This window comes from Malania oleifera, chromosome 6, assembly GCF_029873635.1.
Source record: "Malania oleifera isolate guangnan ecotype guangnan chromosome 6, ASM2987363v1, whole genome shotgun sequence".
Taxonomy (NCBI): Eukaryota; Viridiplantae; Streptophyta; class Magnoliopsida; order Santalales; family Ximeniaceae; genus Malania; species Malania oleifera.
Window position 1 is genome coordinate 98,484,938 of NC_080422.1, and position 14,295 is coordinate 98,499,232.

The 14,295-nt window shown below is 31.9% G+C and overlaps 1 protein-coding gene and 1 pseudogene across 1 annotated transcript; both read left to right on the forward strand.

The window, feature by feature from the left end:
* The first annotated feature begins 976 nt into the window (after positions 1-976).
* On the forward strand, positions 977-1,478 carry LOC131158723 (uncharacterized protein OsI_027940-like; annotated as a pseudogene).
* Positions 1,479-4,431: 2,953 nt separating this feature from the next.
* Positions 4,432-8,877, forward strand: LOC131157670 (strigolactone esterase D14-like). Its single transcript, XM_058111994.1, has 2 exons — positions 4,432-5,006; positions 8,114-8,877. Exons 1-2 carry the CDS (start codon positions 4,480-4,482, stop codon positions 8,574-8,576), a joined length of 990 nt encoding a protein of 329 aa, XP_057967977.1. The 5' UTR covers positions 4,432-4,479; the 3' UTR covers positions 8,577-8,877.
* The last annotated feature ends 5,418 nt before the right edge of the window (positions 8,878-14,295 follow it).

Genomic DNA, 14,295 nt, shown 5'->3' on the forward strand with positions numbered 1-14,295 from the left:
TATATATATATATATAAATTCGTCCAAATTCAAATCCAAATTAAGAAATTCATGCTCTCAAATATAGGATAAGTGTCTATTCATTCAAACAAGTTAGTTTTTTTTTTTTTTTTTTTCAAATATTAAGTAATAGTCACCGATCATATAAATTACTAAAATTGAATTCAATTAATTATCCACATATGTTGAGACTTAAGACTTGGTTATCAATTTTTCAAGTAATACAAAACTATTATGTTATTTTTAGTTTTCAACATTTATGTTTAAAAAATAGAAAATAATAATAAAAAATATTTTTCATATCTTTCTATAAAAATGTAAAACATTTGAAAACATGATGGTATTTTTGTAACTTTATAAAAATTAAAAAAATAAAACAATTTTTGCAATAAATAGATCTTTATCCTACAAAAATAAGTTAAGTTAACTTCAACTTTCGTGCATGTTCTATTTAAAATGTGGGGAAAAAACTATGTTAGGGACTAGGGGTTTTTTTTTTTTTTTTTTGACCATTTGGATCCCTTAGTGCGACACCAAACCTACGGATTAGCGTCCTCCCCTTGGTCTCGCTGATCAGGTAAAATCCGGAATGCGGACACGGCTTCCATGCATCAGTTGGACGTTCGGTCAACCCGACCCCCGAAATACATTTTCATTACCATCTGCGGTCCCTGCTAGCTCACAGAGAACTCTCACCATCCACGGTCCCCATTGGCTTACAGAGTGAACTCTCACCATTTACGGTCTCCACTGGCTCACAGACTAAATTCTCACCATCCACAGGTATCGCTAGCTCCGTGAGTGTATTTACTTGGAAATGAACCTTTGATGCTCCTTCTTACGTGCTGATGCCTTTCCACCGCGCCATGCTTTGTGGGGGGCAGGGATTAGGGTTTTCAAAGGTACTTTAGAGTGTGGTGAAATTAATGGGAACAAAATCAAATTTATTATTTGATTTCATCATATATATTTATATATACCGGATGCAAAAAATGCTAAGGCCAATCTGGAGCCAGAAGGAGTGGTTAATTTTTCTGCTACTGGTGGAACAGAAGACCACTTTTACGAACTGAAGTTGGAACTTTTTGATAAGGTGAATGTGTAGGAAAGCAAAGTTAATATAGGCGTTAGAAGTGTATTTTGTGTGGTTGAGAAAGCAGAGAAGAAATGGTGGAAGAAACTATTGCGTGCAGATGGGAAGCCACCACATTACATAAAAGTTGATTGGGACAAATGGGTGGATGAAGATGAAGATAATGGCGTTGGTGACTTGGATTTCGGAGGGATGGATTTCTCAAAATTTGGTGGGTGATCCTGAAGATAGTGACGATGAAGATCTAGAAGTGACAAAGCCTGATGGGCAAGAAGCAGAAAAGAATGAACTGACAAAAGTAGATGGACGAGCAGGACATGGAGGGAAACCAGAAGCTGCTTCAAGCACATGAAGATAATCGATACAAGATTTTATAGCTAACTGCAGAAGGGCTGCAGAATTTCCCAGATTGTGATTTTGCCTCTCCAAAAATTAAAGCTATATCATAAATACTAAAGTCAAAGTATATATATACTCTTGTAATCCTTGTAATGTATGGAAATTAATAGAGAAAATTATTTTTTCCAATCTTAACATTTTTCATTCAAATATTGGTCCTATTCCTTTTCTAACTCCCATTCTAGAAGCCAAACATGATCCAATATTTATTTGACTTTAGTTACACTATTACATGCAGCTGCAATGAAAAATTCCAATCTCCAATCCCAAGATGAAGAAAATGACTTGTGAATTGAATGAGATTTTGAAGAACACAATGTTAAAGAATCTAAATTTCATATGGTTTGGTGGCCTGTCATACTCTTTATCTCTTTCTTTTCCTCATCTTTCATTTTCTCACCATAAAATAATAAAGTATAGTAGCTGCTTCTAATGGACAAGTAAGAAAAGGTGGGCATTGGACTTATCTCAATTTCAAACATCAACATAAAAAACAAAAGGGACCTTTTTGTTTATCTTTGAACAAATTTTTCCAAGCCCTACCCACCCCATTTTCATCTTTCCATGCTTAAGCTATCTTCTCAACTCCTTTTATTAAAATAATAACTAATCCAATAATTCATTTTTTATAGCATGTAAATTTCCTAGAATGTGCCGAGGCTATTGAGTATTGGACACATCATCACTGTCTATTTAGCAAATCTCATGCACATTTATCTTATGTTTGAGAGTACGAAGTTCTGGACTTGAATTTAAATTTATATAGATTTACATAAAATGTTATATAAAATTTTATTGAATTTTTTCTAAATACATACAAATTCAAATCCAAGTCTCGAAATTCATATTTTCAAACACTATCTTAATCGTTAGATTCATCAAATAAGAGGGTAATGATATGTTTAGTTCACGTATGTTATATACGCTGAAGAATTTCCCATGTATAAAAACTCCATAGAGTACTATTAGGGTTAGAATCCTAAATTATTCTTAAAACTTTAATCTAAAATTTCCTCAAAAGGACTAAATCCCTCCTCCGACCCTTTTTCATTTTGAGTAGAGAGATGAGCTGTTTGCGCGATAAATTATACTGGCGGTTCACATTTTTGTGGCCACGACTTTCTAATTAGACATAATATTTAAATTGAGAAAAACAAATAAAATGAATTAATCAAGTACCTAAAAAATTTTGAACACCATCATATTAACGAAAATTAACATTAGAATAATATAAGTCCCACGATATTCGTGTGTGATCTCATACTTTAAAATATTAAAATTAATTAGTTTTTTCACTGATCTTGTCTTAATGGCAAAAAATGACCATTCTATCCTTATGAATAAGTGTGCCTACTTTTTAATTATTAATATTAAGTTGGACTAATATTATATTTTTTTGACCAAGTAAAAAGATCAACGTAAAAGACAAAAGGGACCTTTTCCTTTATCTTTGACCATATTTTTTCCGTCTCTGAACACATTTTTTCAGCCCCTACCCACCCTATTTTCCATGCTAATTAAGCTTTTTCTCAACTCCTTTGATTAAAACAATGACAATAATTATATTTAAATATTTCCCCCTTAGGTAAAATTTTCAAAATATGTTGACTAGTATTCACTAGTCACATCATTACTATAATATTAATCAATTACATAATTCAGTTAAATCGGTTAATTGAAATTCACTTTCTCCATAGTCGAACCAAAATTGAATAATCGAATTTACCAAATTAAAAATTAATCGAACCAAACTGATCGAATTTGGTCGAATAATTCGGTTAAAACCGAATTATGCTCACTCTACTCCCACGGATGATGCCAACCAAAGATGCAAATTGTAAATTTAGAATGAGCAGCTGGACTTTCATACGAGAAAGAAATTAAGACCAATGAACTAATTCTAAAAAGACTTTACAAACAAGAGTTTTAGTAGGACAATGACAAGCTAATTAAAATATTAATGAGTTAACGTTCCTCACAATGTCTTCATCTACAAAACTTGCACATAGGTAGAGCAATTTACTTTCACATTTTATGATTATGGCCTTGCCACTATTGAATTGTGTACATACAAAAAAGCAATTTTTTATTTTTTGTTTCTAGTTTTAAAATTAATTACAAAAATACCATAGTAGTTTCCAAATTTGTAAATTTATTTTTTTCAAATATTAAGCTTAAAAAACTGAAAAATAAGGTGCAATTTTTGTTATTATTTAAATATTTAAAAATAAAAAAATAAAAATTAATTTTTACAATTAAACATTACTCAACCTTCTCAAATCTAATGGGAAATATTATCATCCAATGTTTGGAGTGACCTTAGATTTGAACAAAATGTAATATAAAATTACATTAAATTTTGTTCAAATCCATTCAAATTCAAATTATAAAATTCATACTCTCATTAATATATTAGATTATCCTAAATCATAAACCAAAATCAAAAGAAAAAAATATAATTAGTGATATTCATCATGCGCCAATGAACGTTATGGCCCTCGTGACAGCACAGAAGTGGAGGATACGCAAACCCACAAATCCCTTTTCTTCACTTCCTAGAAGAAATTATAGCGGACATCTCCCTTCACATGTTCGTGTCACTATTATTTTAAATGTTAAACATGTGACAAATTGATCTTAAATTCATTAATGCTAAAAAGTGACTCAATTTTAATAAGTGTATGATTAAGGTAACAAACACAAATATATATATATATATATATATATATATATATATATATATATGAAGGGAGAGGTCCCTGTACAATTTCTCACTTGGAAGCTATGATGTCAACCCATAATCGCGGTGGTTAATAATGAAAAGTACTTTATAAAACAAAAACACTCTGCAAACTCTATTGTATTTTGTTTATTTATTTATTTTAATTTGAAATGTCAACGGATTCTAGCATTATCCCTACAGCTGCTTCAAGCCAACCATTAGCTTTCCTCGACACTTGAAACTGACTCCTTCTGCCCATTAACTAATGGAAGGGTCCCTCTGTTTCCTATATAACATATGCCCCTGCATTACTCTTTCTGCTGCCCACCGCTTCTTCTTCGCCTCCTACGCATTCATCATCTCCATCTTCATCTTCCTCTTCTTTCTCTTTCTTCTTCATAGAGTCAAGATGGAGGTAGAAAAGGGGCAGCTGGCAGCGGCCATGAACGCGACCATTGTCGGGTCGGGCAATGAATCCATAATTCTGGGTCACGGGTATGGAGCAGACCAGTCCTTTTGGGCCAAAATCCTCCCGGCCCTGGCCGGACACTTCCGGGTTCTCCTCTTTGACTGGGCCTTCTCGGGCGCCGTCGAGGATCGGACCCTGTTCGACCCGGAGAAGCATTCCTCGCTTGGAGCTTTTGCCGACGACTTGATCGCTCTGGTGGACGAGGTCGGGTTCGGACCCTCCGTTTTCGTCGGACACTCCATGTCCGGCATGATTGGATGCATTGCTTCCGTTAAAAGACCCGAACTCTTTAAGAGGCTTGTGCTCATCGGAGCTTCTCCAAGGTATCCAATTTGAAGTTTCAATTTGAAAATACAAAATCAAAAAAATAAATAAATAAAAACAGAAACAGAAATAAAACTAATTAATTTGATTTTTTTGTTATTAAGTTGTTAATATGTGATTATGTTCATATCTCTCCTCCTTCGAGCTTTTTTTTTTTTAATACTGGCTCATCTTTTCTTTGGCAGATTTTTTTTTTTTAATACAAGCTGGAATACATGTTTCTTTAGGATATAATAAAAATTTCCCTTCCCCTACTTTTATTTGGACGGTCACGAAATGCCTCGTTCATGAACCATTTGATAACTAAGGGTCTGTTTGGTATTATTGTTGTTTTTATTTTTTATTTTTTTCTAAAATTTTACATAGTGAAAAAAATTACAAAAATATGTTTAGTTATATTATTAGTTTTCTTTTATTTCAATTGTTGGCTTTCAACTGTTTATCAAAAAACTGAAAATCAGATTTTATGATTTTTAATTGTTTGGCTGTTTGTTATTAAAAATTTTAATATTCAGAAATATATTTTTCAGATTAAACCATTCATTTTACACATTTTTAAATTAAAATTAAAATAAAATAGTTGTATGAATTTAAATATAATTAAAATAAAATATGCGTAAATTACAAAATAATAATAATAATAATAATAATAATATTAAAAGCCAATTACTATTTTTACTATTTTTTAATTGTCATGTCCAAAAAAAATTTTATTCTAAAGTAAATTTTGAAATTAAGTAAAATAATTATAATACTTTTATTTTATTTAAATTATTTGTAATTTTTTATTTTAGTCATACTTTTATAATATTATTTGATTTCAAGAAGAAAATGAGTATTTTTATTAAATACTTCTTTGGGTTTTGATTTTTTAATTTACGTTTCTAATTTTTATTTTCATTTTTATAATTTTTTACAGTGATACCAAACAGTCCCTAACTTTTGAAAAAATTAATTATCTAATTGTTTAACAACGAAATCATATTATCAAAATGGCTAAAATATTATGTTGATTGTTCATACCAAAACTCAATAATACTAAAAATTATGAGTTAATTACATTAAATTGTGATTTAATTATGTTGCTAAGTTCATCTCTCGCAACCTACCAATATTATCGAAATGATTATTTTAGACTTTATTTTTTAGATTATGGCTTTGATTATTTGGGTAGGCAAAAAATATTTTCAATAGAAAATTGGAAAGTTAATTTTTGAGAAACATTATAATAATCTTCCTTTTAAGTTTAAAGGTTAAGAGGAAAAGTTTAGTTTCTTTATTTAGGGACATTATTTTTCAAATGAAATATATGTTCAACTAAAATATATCTTTTTCTTTGTGCGAAACAATGGAAAACAAAAAAATAAAAAAATATTTTCCCCTCGGGCAAAAAGCCTAAGCAAATGAATGAATATTGTTAATTTATGAGAATCCAAATTTTTGAATATTGTAAATACTTTCTTATTACTAAAAATGTCATTGTTACGTGTAATTATATTATTTAAAATAGAGTAAAATTCAGCAATATCCTCTAATTTTTTTAAAAAAATGACACTTCACTTCCTGTATTTTCAAAAGCTATCACAAAACCCACTAAATTTTAATTTATTTACAATATAAACTTTCCATTAATTGATTATTAGTCCGTAGCTATGCATATGTGAAAAACTTTTTAATTTTAACCGTAATAAAATGATATTTTAAAACAACATTGTCTAATAATTAAATTGAAAAAATTGATCTACACAGTATCTTGAAAACTAAGTAATTCAAAGAACTAATTGGTTTTCAAATTAATTGATCTATCTAGTCCAATCACTTTAAATCAACCAATTAACATCAGCATAACAAAAAAAAAAACTATTATTATTTTTAAATTTTGTAAAGATATATATATAAAAAATAAAATTTGATAATAAATCATTAAAATATATAATAATTATAATACTAAAAAATATTTATTAGATGTAATTTTCATGCAAATTTAATGGCTAAACAAATCATAAAATAAATCAAACATAGTTTAATATTTTTAAATTCAAATAACTTATCCAACATAGTTTTAAAAAAGATAAACTAATTAAAATTTCAAAATTCCTTCTTTAGAAGTTAAAATTATAAAATTATATATTAGTTCTTTTGCGTGTAAAATATAAATGCTAAATGTAATTTAAAAAACACTCAAACTTATATTAATTAGTTGACCATTGTTTGAGCCAATTAGTGAAGTAACGTTTATCGAATATTCATTAGACTTAGGCCATAAAAAGAGAAATAACTCATTTTCTTTCGCATATTCTTTTTCAACCCTCCTCCAACTTTGAATTCGACTCAAACCCTAATAAGTGGATGTTCCCTAAAAGGCAAATTGTACTATATCAACTATTATATATCGAAAGGAAGGATATGCAGTTTCAATTTGCTTTATTTTATTCCAAAAAATTTATTTTTGTGTGTGTGTTTTTATTTATTTATAAATTCACATTCCACAATAAAAAAAAAAAATTCAAGCAATGAATACATTTGTAAATTAACAATTTCTAAGATATCTTCTCAATAATCTTTGCAAGCCCATACTCATAACTATTAAAAAAAAACTTGAAAAACTATCCATAATCTTAGAAAGCCTATGGCCAATAAATAAAAGAAAATAAGGTTGTAAACTGTATCTTTAGGGGAAAAAAATATCAGATATATCAGGTGTATATATCGCATTTAACATGATTTTGTCATGCGTAGAAAAAACTGTCTAAATTAATTAAATGCATATATATAGCAAAATTATAATAAATCTGGTGTATATGCCCAATGTATCTAATAATTTCTCATATCGCTAGAGAATGGAAATTCTACTTATTCCAATTTCTTTTTTAGAGATTCACATATCGTAGTTAGAATAAAATTTTCAAATCATAAAATAAGTTTGTAAATTGATTAACAAATTTCAAATGAAATTTTTCCTATTTTGTGCATACAAATTTTCCAAAATCACACAAACGTACATCATAAATACCAAATTAAAGCCCACAACTAAATAAATAAATGTATATAGATTCATACTCATGTTGTACGTTATGTGTGTATACCTATATATGTATATGAATAGGTACATAAATTTAGAAGATTACAAGGGGGGCTTTGAGAAGTCAAATGTTGAGGAGATGCTCACTAGCTTAGAATTAGATTACGACAAGTGGGCTTCATTTTTTAGCACTTTCGTTGCGAGTGCGCATGACTTGCCCACTGTCGATTTGTACTATGCAAGCCTCAAAAGAATGCGACCTAAAGTCGCCCTCTCCGTCGCTAAAACCATCTTTTACGGTGACTACCGAGACGTCCTGCCCAAGGTCGTCATCCCATGCACCATCATACAGACTGCCAACGATGTTGCAGTTCCCATCTCAGTCGCCCACTACATGCATGACAAGATTGGCGGGGAATCAACAGTGGAGATGATCGAGTTCCCGGGGCATTATCCGCAACTCAGTGCGCCTCATCTATTGCTTGATGTGCTCGGTCGAGTCCTAGGCTTTGATATTGGATCGAGTTTAAGGAAAACGCATGCTTAATAAATAGAAGAGGAAATCGTATGTGCATGTGCACTGTTCTTTATGCATTGCTCTATTCTACTCTCTACTCAGCAAGGTCAATAATGATTAGCATTCTTGTTTTGAATAATTATAGGGATATGCCGGGGTTTATTGGTGTAACTCTATGAATGGTATACTATAAGAGAATAATGGGGTAGAGAGTATCTAGGGGTTTAATTAGGGGTGTAACTTTATGAACAGTATGGTACAATGTAAAGAGAACGAATTGGTAGAATATATTGTGTATTTGTAATAAAAACTAGTATTGTGGCTTGTTGAAGATCTGTAAGTATTATGCAAGGATTAATGTCATGGGCAGCAGAATATTAAGGGCGAAAAATCACCTTTGCCTTAATCTGTCCAACATGCAATGGAGTCACATTTCAAATTTGTCTAGCGATGCTCCTCGTACAATTATAATGTCTCTAAAATCGAATCTATGTTTAGGAAAATTTCAAACTTGTCACATTCTCATGTCCATCATAACCTTTCAAGACTATCACATCATGACATTTCTATTGAACTTGGACTCATTAACGATTGCATATATTTTTAGTTATAATTTAGTACTAAAAACTACAAGTTATACTTTCATCACTATAGTAAAGTAAGTTTGACCAATGTTTCTTTTTTCCTGGGTATTTGTTACCCAAAAATAATTTCTTTTCAAGAAAATTATAAATTTAGAGACGAGATCTTGTCACCCTGCATGCTAAGAATTTGTTTGATAAAAATGTGTGCAATCACCCTTTTAATGATGATACAAATGGATGTAATTAGTGTGAACAGGGTGGGATTGTTATGTCAATTCTCACATCAAAGGTGTTTAGCTATGGAAACAGCTAAAGAACATTCCCTTAGCCTGGAGGTGAACCATTGATATGAGGTGTTAGAGGAGTGCCTATGTGCTGTGAAGGGTACAAATGTGTTTAGATCAATGGATGCATTTGATATGTGTCTGGTGCCCAATATGGTTTTACCACCAAAATTTAAAGTTCCATATTTTGAAAAAGGATTAGTGGGTCCAAATGTCTGGTCATTTATTTGAAAATGTACTACCAAAAATGGCCTATTCTACAAATAACATGTTGTTTATCCATTGTTTCCAGGATAGTTTGACTGGGGCAGCCGTGACATGGTATGTCCAATTAGACCGTAGAAGGATTCACACTTGGAAGGATTTAGCTCATGCCTTCATAGCACAGTACAGGCATGTAATTGAAATGGTTCCGAATAAGTTGACTTTACAAAATATGGAGAAGAGGTCAAGCAAGTCGTTCAAAGAGTATGCCTATCGATGGAGAGAAGCAGAAACTCAAGTGCATCCTTTAGTTGACGATAAGGAGGCAATCTGTAGTAACCCGGGAAAAAAAAAAGAGAAAAAAAAATATTAATCAATTAATTAATTAAATAAACAAATAAAAGGAATAGTAAAAAAATAATTAAAAATTAAAAAAGAGGAAAATTTTTATTATTATTATTTATTAATTAGTTAATTAAATATTATTAAACTGAATTAAATAAATAAATAATATAATAAGACCTTTATGTATATAATAATGGTATGATATTATATTATAATAATAGATATTATAATCAAAGCTTCTTGAAGAAGCTTTTATTTTAAATTCAGTTTGGAAAGCAGAGATCTCTCGCCAGTAATCTCTCTACGCCTCTCATCTCTCTAGCTCTCACGTCTCCCTCCGTTCGTCCTTCCCTCTTTCCTCAATTTATTTTTCAATATTCGGCCGATTGAAAAACGGAAGGTACCGCTGGGTTTCTAGCTCCGCCACGGACATTTCTACCGGAACGGATTTATCGTGGAAGCGGCATAGGCACCACTCTTGGGGAAAGGTATATCCCCTCTATTTCGTTAATTTCTCCTTAAATCTTCAGCTGAATCGATGATCGGGCACCACCACGGGGTCCTAGTCTCGACTCTCGATTGTCATCATTTTGGTCGGAGTAAATTTTCAATTTGGGTTTTCTAGGCACCACTCCAAAAAACTAGGTAAGGGGGAATATATATTAAACTAGGATTTTATGAATTAAACAGATAAAAAAATGTATAATATATGTACATGTATACATTTTCTTATGGGTTAAAAATGTCAACCATTTAAATTATGATTTTTGAGTCTAGCGATGTTTTATTAGTTATATATAAGTGAAAATGGACTAATGAAAGTGAAATATTTTATAGGAAAATTACGTAAGAAATTAAAGGTATATTTCCAGTATGTGAATGTTAAATGTAGGTTGACTTATTTTGCAGGGAATATATATGAATTTTACTGCTAAATAGTGTGGCATGAGTAAATATAATTATGTGTGGATTTATGTTATAAGTATGAGATGCATGTGATACAGGAAATGCGTTGAAATGAAAACGTTATATGAAATATGCTGCATGTAAGTGTTAATGCAACCATGAAAACAAAAATAGCTGAAAGATGCCGGAACTAATACAAAAACAATTGAAAGATGTTGGGACTAACATAAAAACAGCTGAAAAATGTTGGGTATATTATAAAATGAAATGAAAATGAGAATAAAGTGGAAATGAATGAAATGGAAATGAAATGTGAAATGTGAATGATGTGAAATGGAAATGAGTCATGTAAAGTGAAATGTTATGAAATGTCAAAGTTGAAAACATGAACAGATGAGAATTACAAAATAATGACAGACAAAATAATGTATTATGGTAGTATCATTATTTATGTTTGTAGAACATGTTACGTTTGGGCGGGACAAACTCTTCACCCGAGGGTTTGTTGAGAAAGGCGAGTGCCCTGGTTAGTATCAGGTGTAGCAGTAGGCTGCATAACATACTAAGGCAGAAGGAAACTACTTGTATGGGCAGGTAGATTTCCCTATTCTCGGGAGCTTTCGTTGGTAAACCTTTGGATGAACTGTGTGAGTACGAGATTACTTCTTCACCTGAAGGCTTACTTAGTAAGGTGAGTGCCCTAGTATACTTCAATTGTGACCTTTGGTTGCCCAAAGTATCAAAGCAGAGGGGTGTTACTTGTATAAGCGGGTAATCACCCCTATCCTTAGGTTTTTCTCATAGGTAAAATATCTTGCATGTGATTGATTAGGTTCAGAAAATGATTTCAGAAATTATGTTAAAGATTTGCAAATGTTGAATATTATGTTGATTATAATCTCATGTTGGTCACACGCTAATTTAATATATTGTTTCTTCCCTTACTGAGATGTGTCTCACCCGAATACAAATTTATCTTTTTCAGGACCTCCATGTGATCGAGCTTAGAGAGTTAATGGCTATCTATTTTTGAATTAGAAAGAAAGGGTATAAGCTTGATGATATTTTTGAGTTGTATTAAGCTTTTATGTTTTATGTTTTACGTTTTTTGAGTTATGGATGGTTATGAATATTGGATGTTGGAGATATGTATATATATGTGGATGCAGATGGTTGAATGGATTATTATAGAATGTAGATAGAAGTAGAAAACTTTGGTATATTATTGATAAAGGATATTAGTTATGTTTTCCGCTGCGTAATTATTAATGGAATAACAAGTATAGGAAAATGAATGGCGTGGCAGCTGGGTGGTACCTTATCCTCAGAGCTTGGCAGCCGTGAAACCATCACTTCCGACTAGATTAAATGTCAAGGAGCCCAATGCTGAAGCAAATCCTTACAGTGGTAAGATGATTAGTACACCCGATAAAGAGAGCGAGCAGAATGGTGAATGTTTAATTTTCAAGGAACCACGTAAAACTTTTAATGCTAATGCTTATGAAGAACTAAAGGTAACTATTCCAATAAATTTTCCTCAAACACCAAATCGTAAAGAAGTAAATTTCCTGAAAAATATGCTGAATAAAGACCCTTTCTTGTTAAAACAAGAAAGTCGATCTGCACACGTGTTGTTTGGTATTTTGACGAGTATTAATTCATTTTAGGCTGACTTTCGTGCAGGTATGAAGACTAATTCATTTGAGGCTGACTATGCCATGATAAACACTAACTTATATCCTTCACATACTTGCATATAACCTAAGAATTACACACTTGAGTCATTTATGCGTAATTTCTCTTTATATGACTTTGTAACTCCATGAAGAACTGATTGGTAGTACACTCGTGTTAATCTGGCTATATAGTTTCTTGTATTTACACGGCATCTCGTGAGGCTGAATAGACACATTCACGCGATTCATTGCACTAGGGGTTCCTTGTGAGCACTAAGAGAACACCCATGAAGACTATGACACCTTATAAGATATCCTTGAGCTATTTATCGTCCTTTTGAGTGTTAACATCAAATTAGAGTTCATGAAACTCAGTTTTCTTTTCTTTTAGACAATTCTTTGTACACTAGTCTATGTTTTTGACTTGCTAACCTAGAGGTGACATCTAGTGGGGAGATAGAAACCTAGATCTTGTAGCCTACTCAAGATGTGAAGGCTAAGTCACCCCTAGAAATAGACTTAGTTCATGGACCACTGTTCGAGCTTAATTCCCATTGATGGTATGAAGACAACAAAAGAAGTGTAATGATTGTCCTAATTGACCAAGAAAAGACAGAAAATGAAGAATAAACAGAAGAAAGAATAAGAAATAGAAATGCACATGAAATAAAATGCTAATGCCTGCTCCACATAAATACCACAAAAAAGTCAAGGACACGACACATGTTCTCGACGTATGAAGATTCTTCAACTGTTTAATGCCTCAAGTGTATTCACGCCAAGTTTGTGAATAAGTTAACTTAGGATGGACTCGGTTGGACATGGCGAGCAGGTGAGAAGATGCTAGTGTGAAGGACCCGACAGCTCATAGATAGGCCCCTTTCAGACTAGTGCACTCCATATACTTAGCGTTTGTTCCTTTCAATATGTGGGATGTTTGATCGCGACACTCCTTCTCACATATGACAAGTGAACCCATTCCTTTTGAGTGTCCTTGAGGGTATACCAGTTAGACTGAGTCAAAACGACCGTTCTGTAGGTGTCCACTGGTATCCTAGGTGTAATGAGCCACACACATCATACACACCTCGAGATTTCGTCTGTTTATACTCGAACTTATATGACTGCATTAACTCTGAATTGTACTGCTGGTTAACTTCATGTGAGTATACTATTCTTAAATGCTATATAATGATGAAACTTGCATGAGTGACGTGCTTCGGAGTTGTGTGCATTGAATATGAACGAGCTTGTGTGAAATTCAATTATATTCTTATAGGCGAACGATATGATTGTGTTGCATAGGCATTAATTTCATGTTCGCTGGAGTTAGTATTTGTGGATACCGTCCCTGAAATTCATTCACGTCATTTGATAAAAACTAGCAAAACGTTAGTTGGGGGTATGATTACGCGCTTAAACTGCATAATTAGGTATTTTAATCCGAACATTAGGGCTTATATTTTTAATTAAATGCCTAATTACTCTCAATATTTTAACAAGGTATCCTATTTATAATCTCTGGGTTTTATTGAGCAATTTATGAATTTTTGACATTTTTTTATTGCAGAAAAATTATCGGGAGCTAAAACCGGCATTAGTTCGTAATTCACGCATAACTTTTGTTCGAGCTCCGATCAAGATGACTCAAAATCCTAAAGAAAGATGAAAAAATTACCTACAACTTTTGTGTTTCAAGTTTCGAGAGATATGGGCTCCATGGGGGTCAATATTGGTTTCATTCATATAG

Excerpts from the sequence above, each read along its gene's own strand:
- LOC131157670 (XM_058111994.1), top strand. The coding sequence starts at position 4,480 with ATGGAAGGGTCCCTCTGTTTCCTATATAACATATGCCCCTGCATTACT. Across the intron at positions 5,007-8,113 it reads CTCATCGGAGCTTCTCCAAG|GTACATAAATTTAGAAGATT; the intron begins GTATCCAATTTG and ends GTATATGAATAG.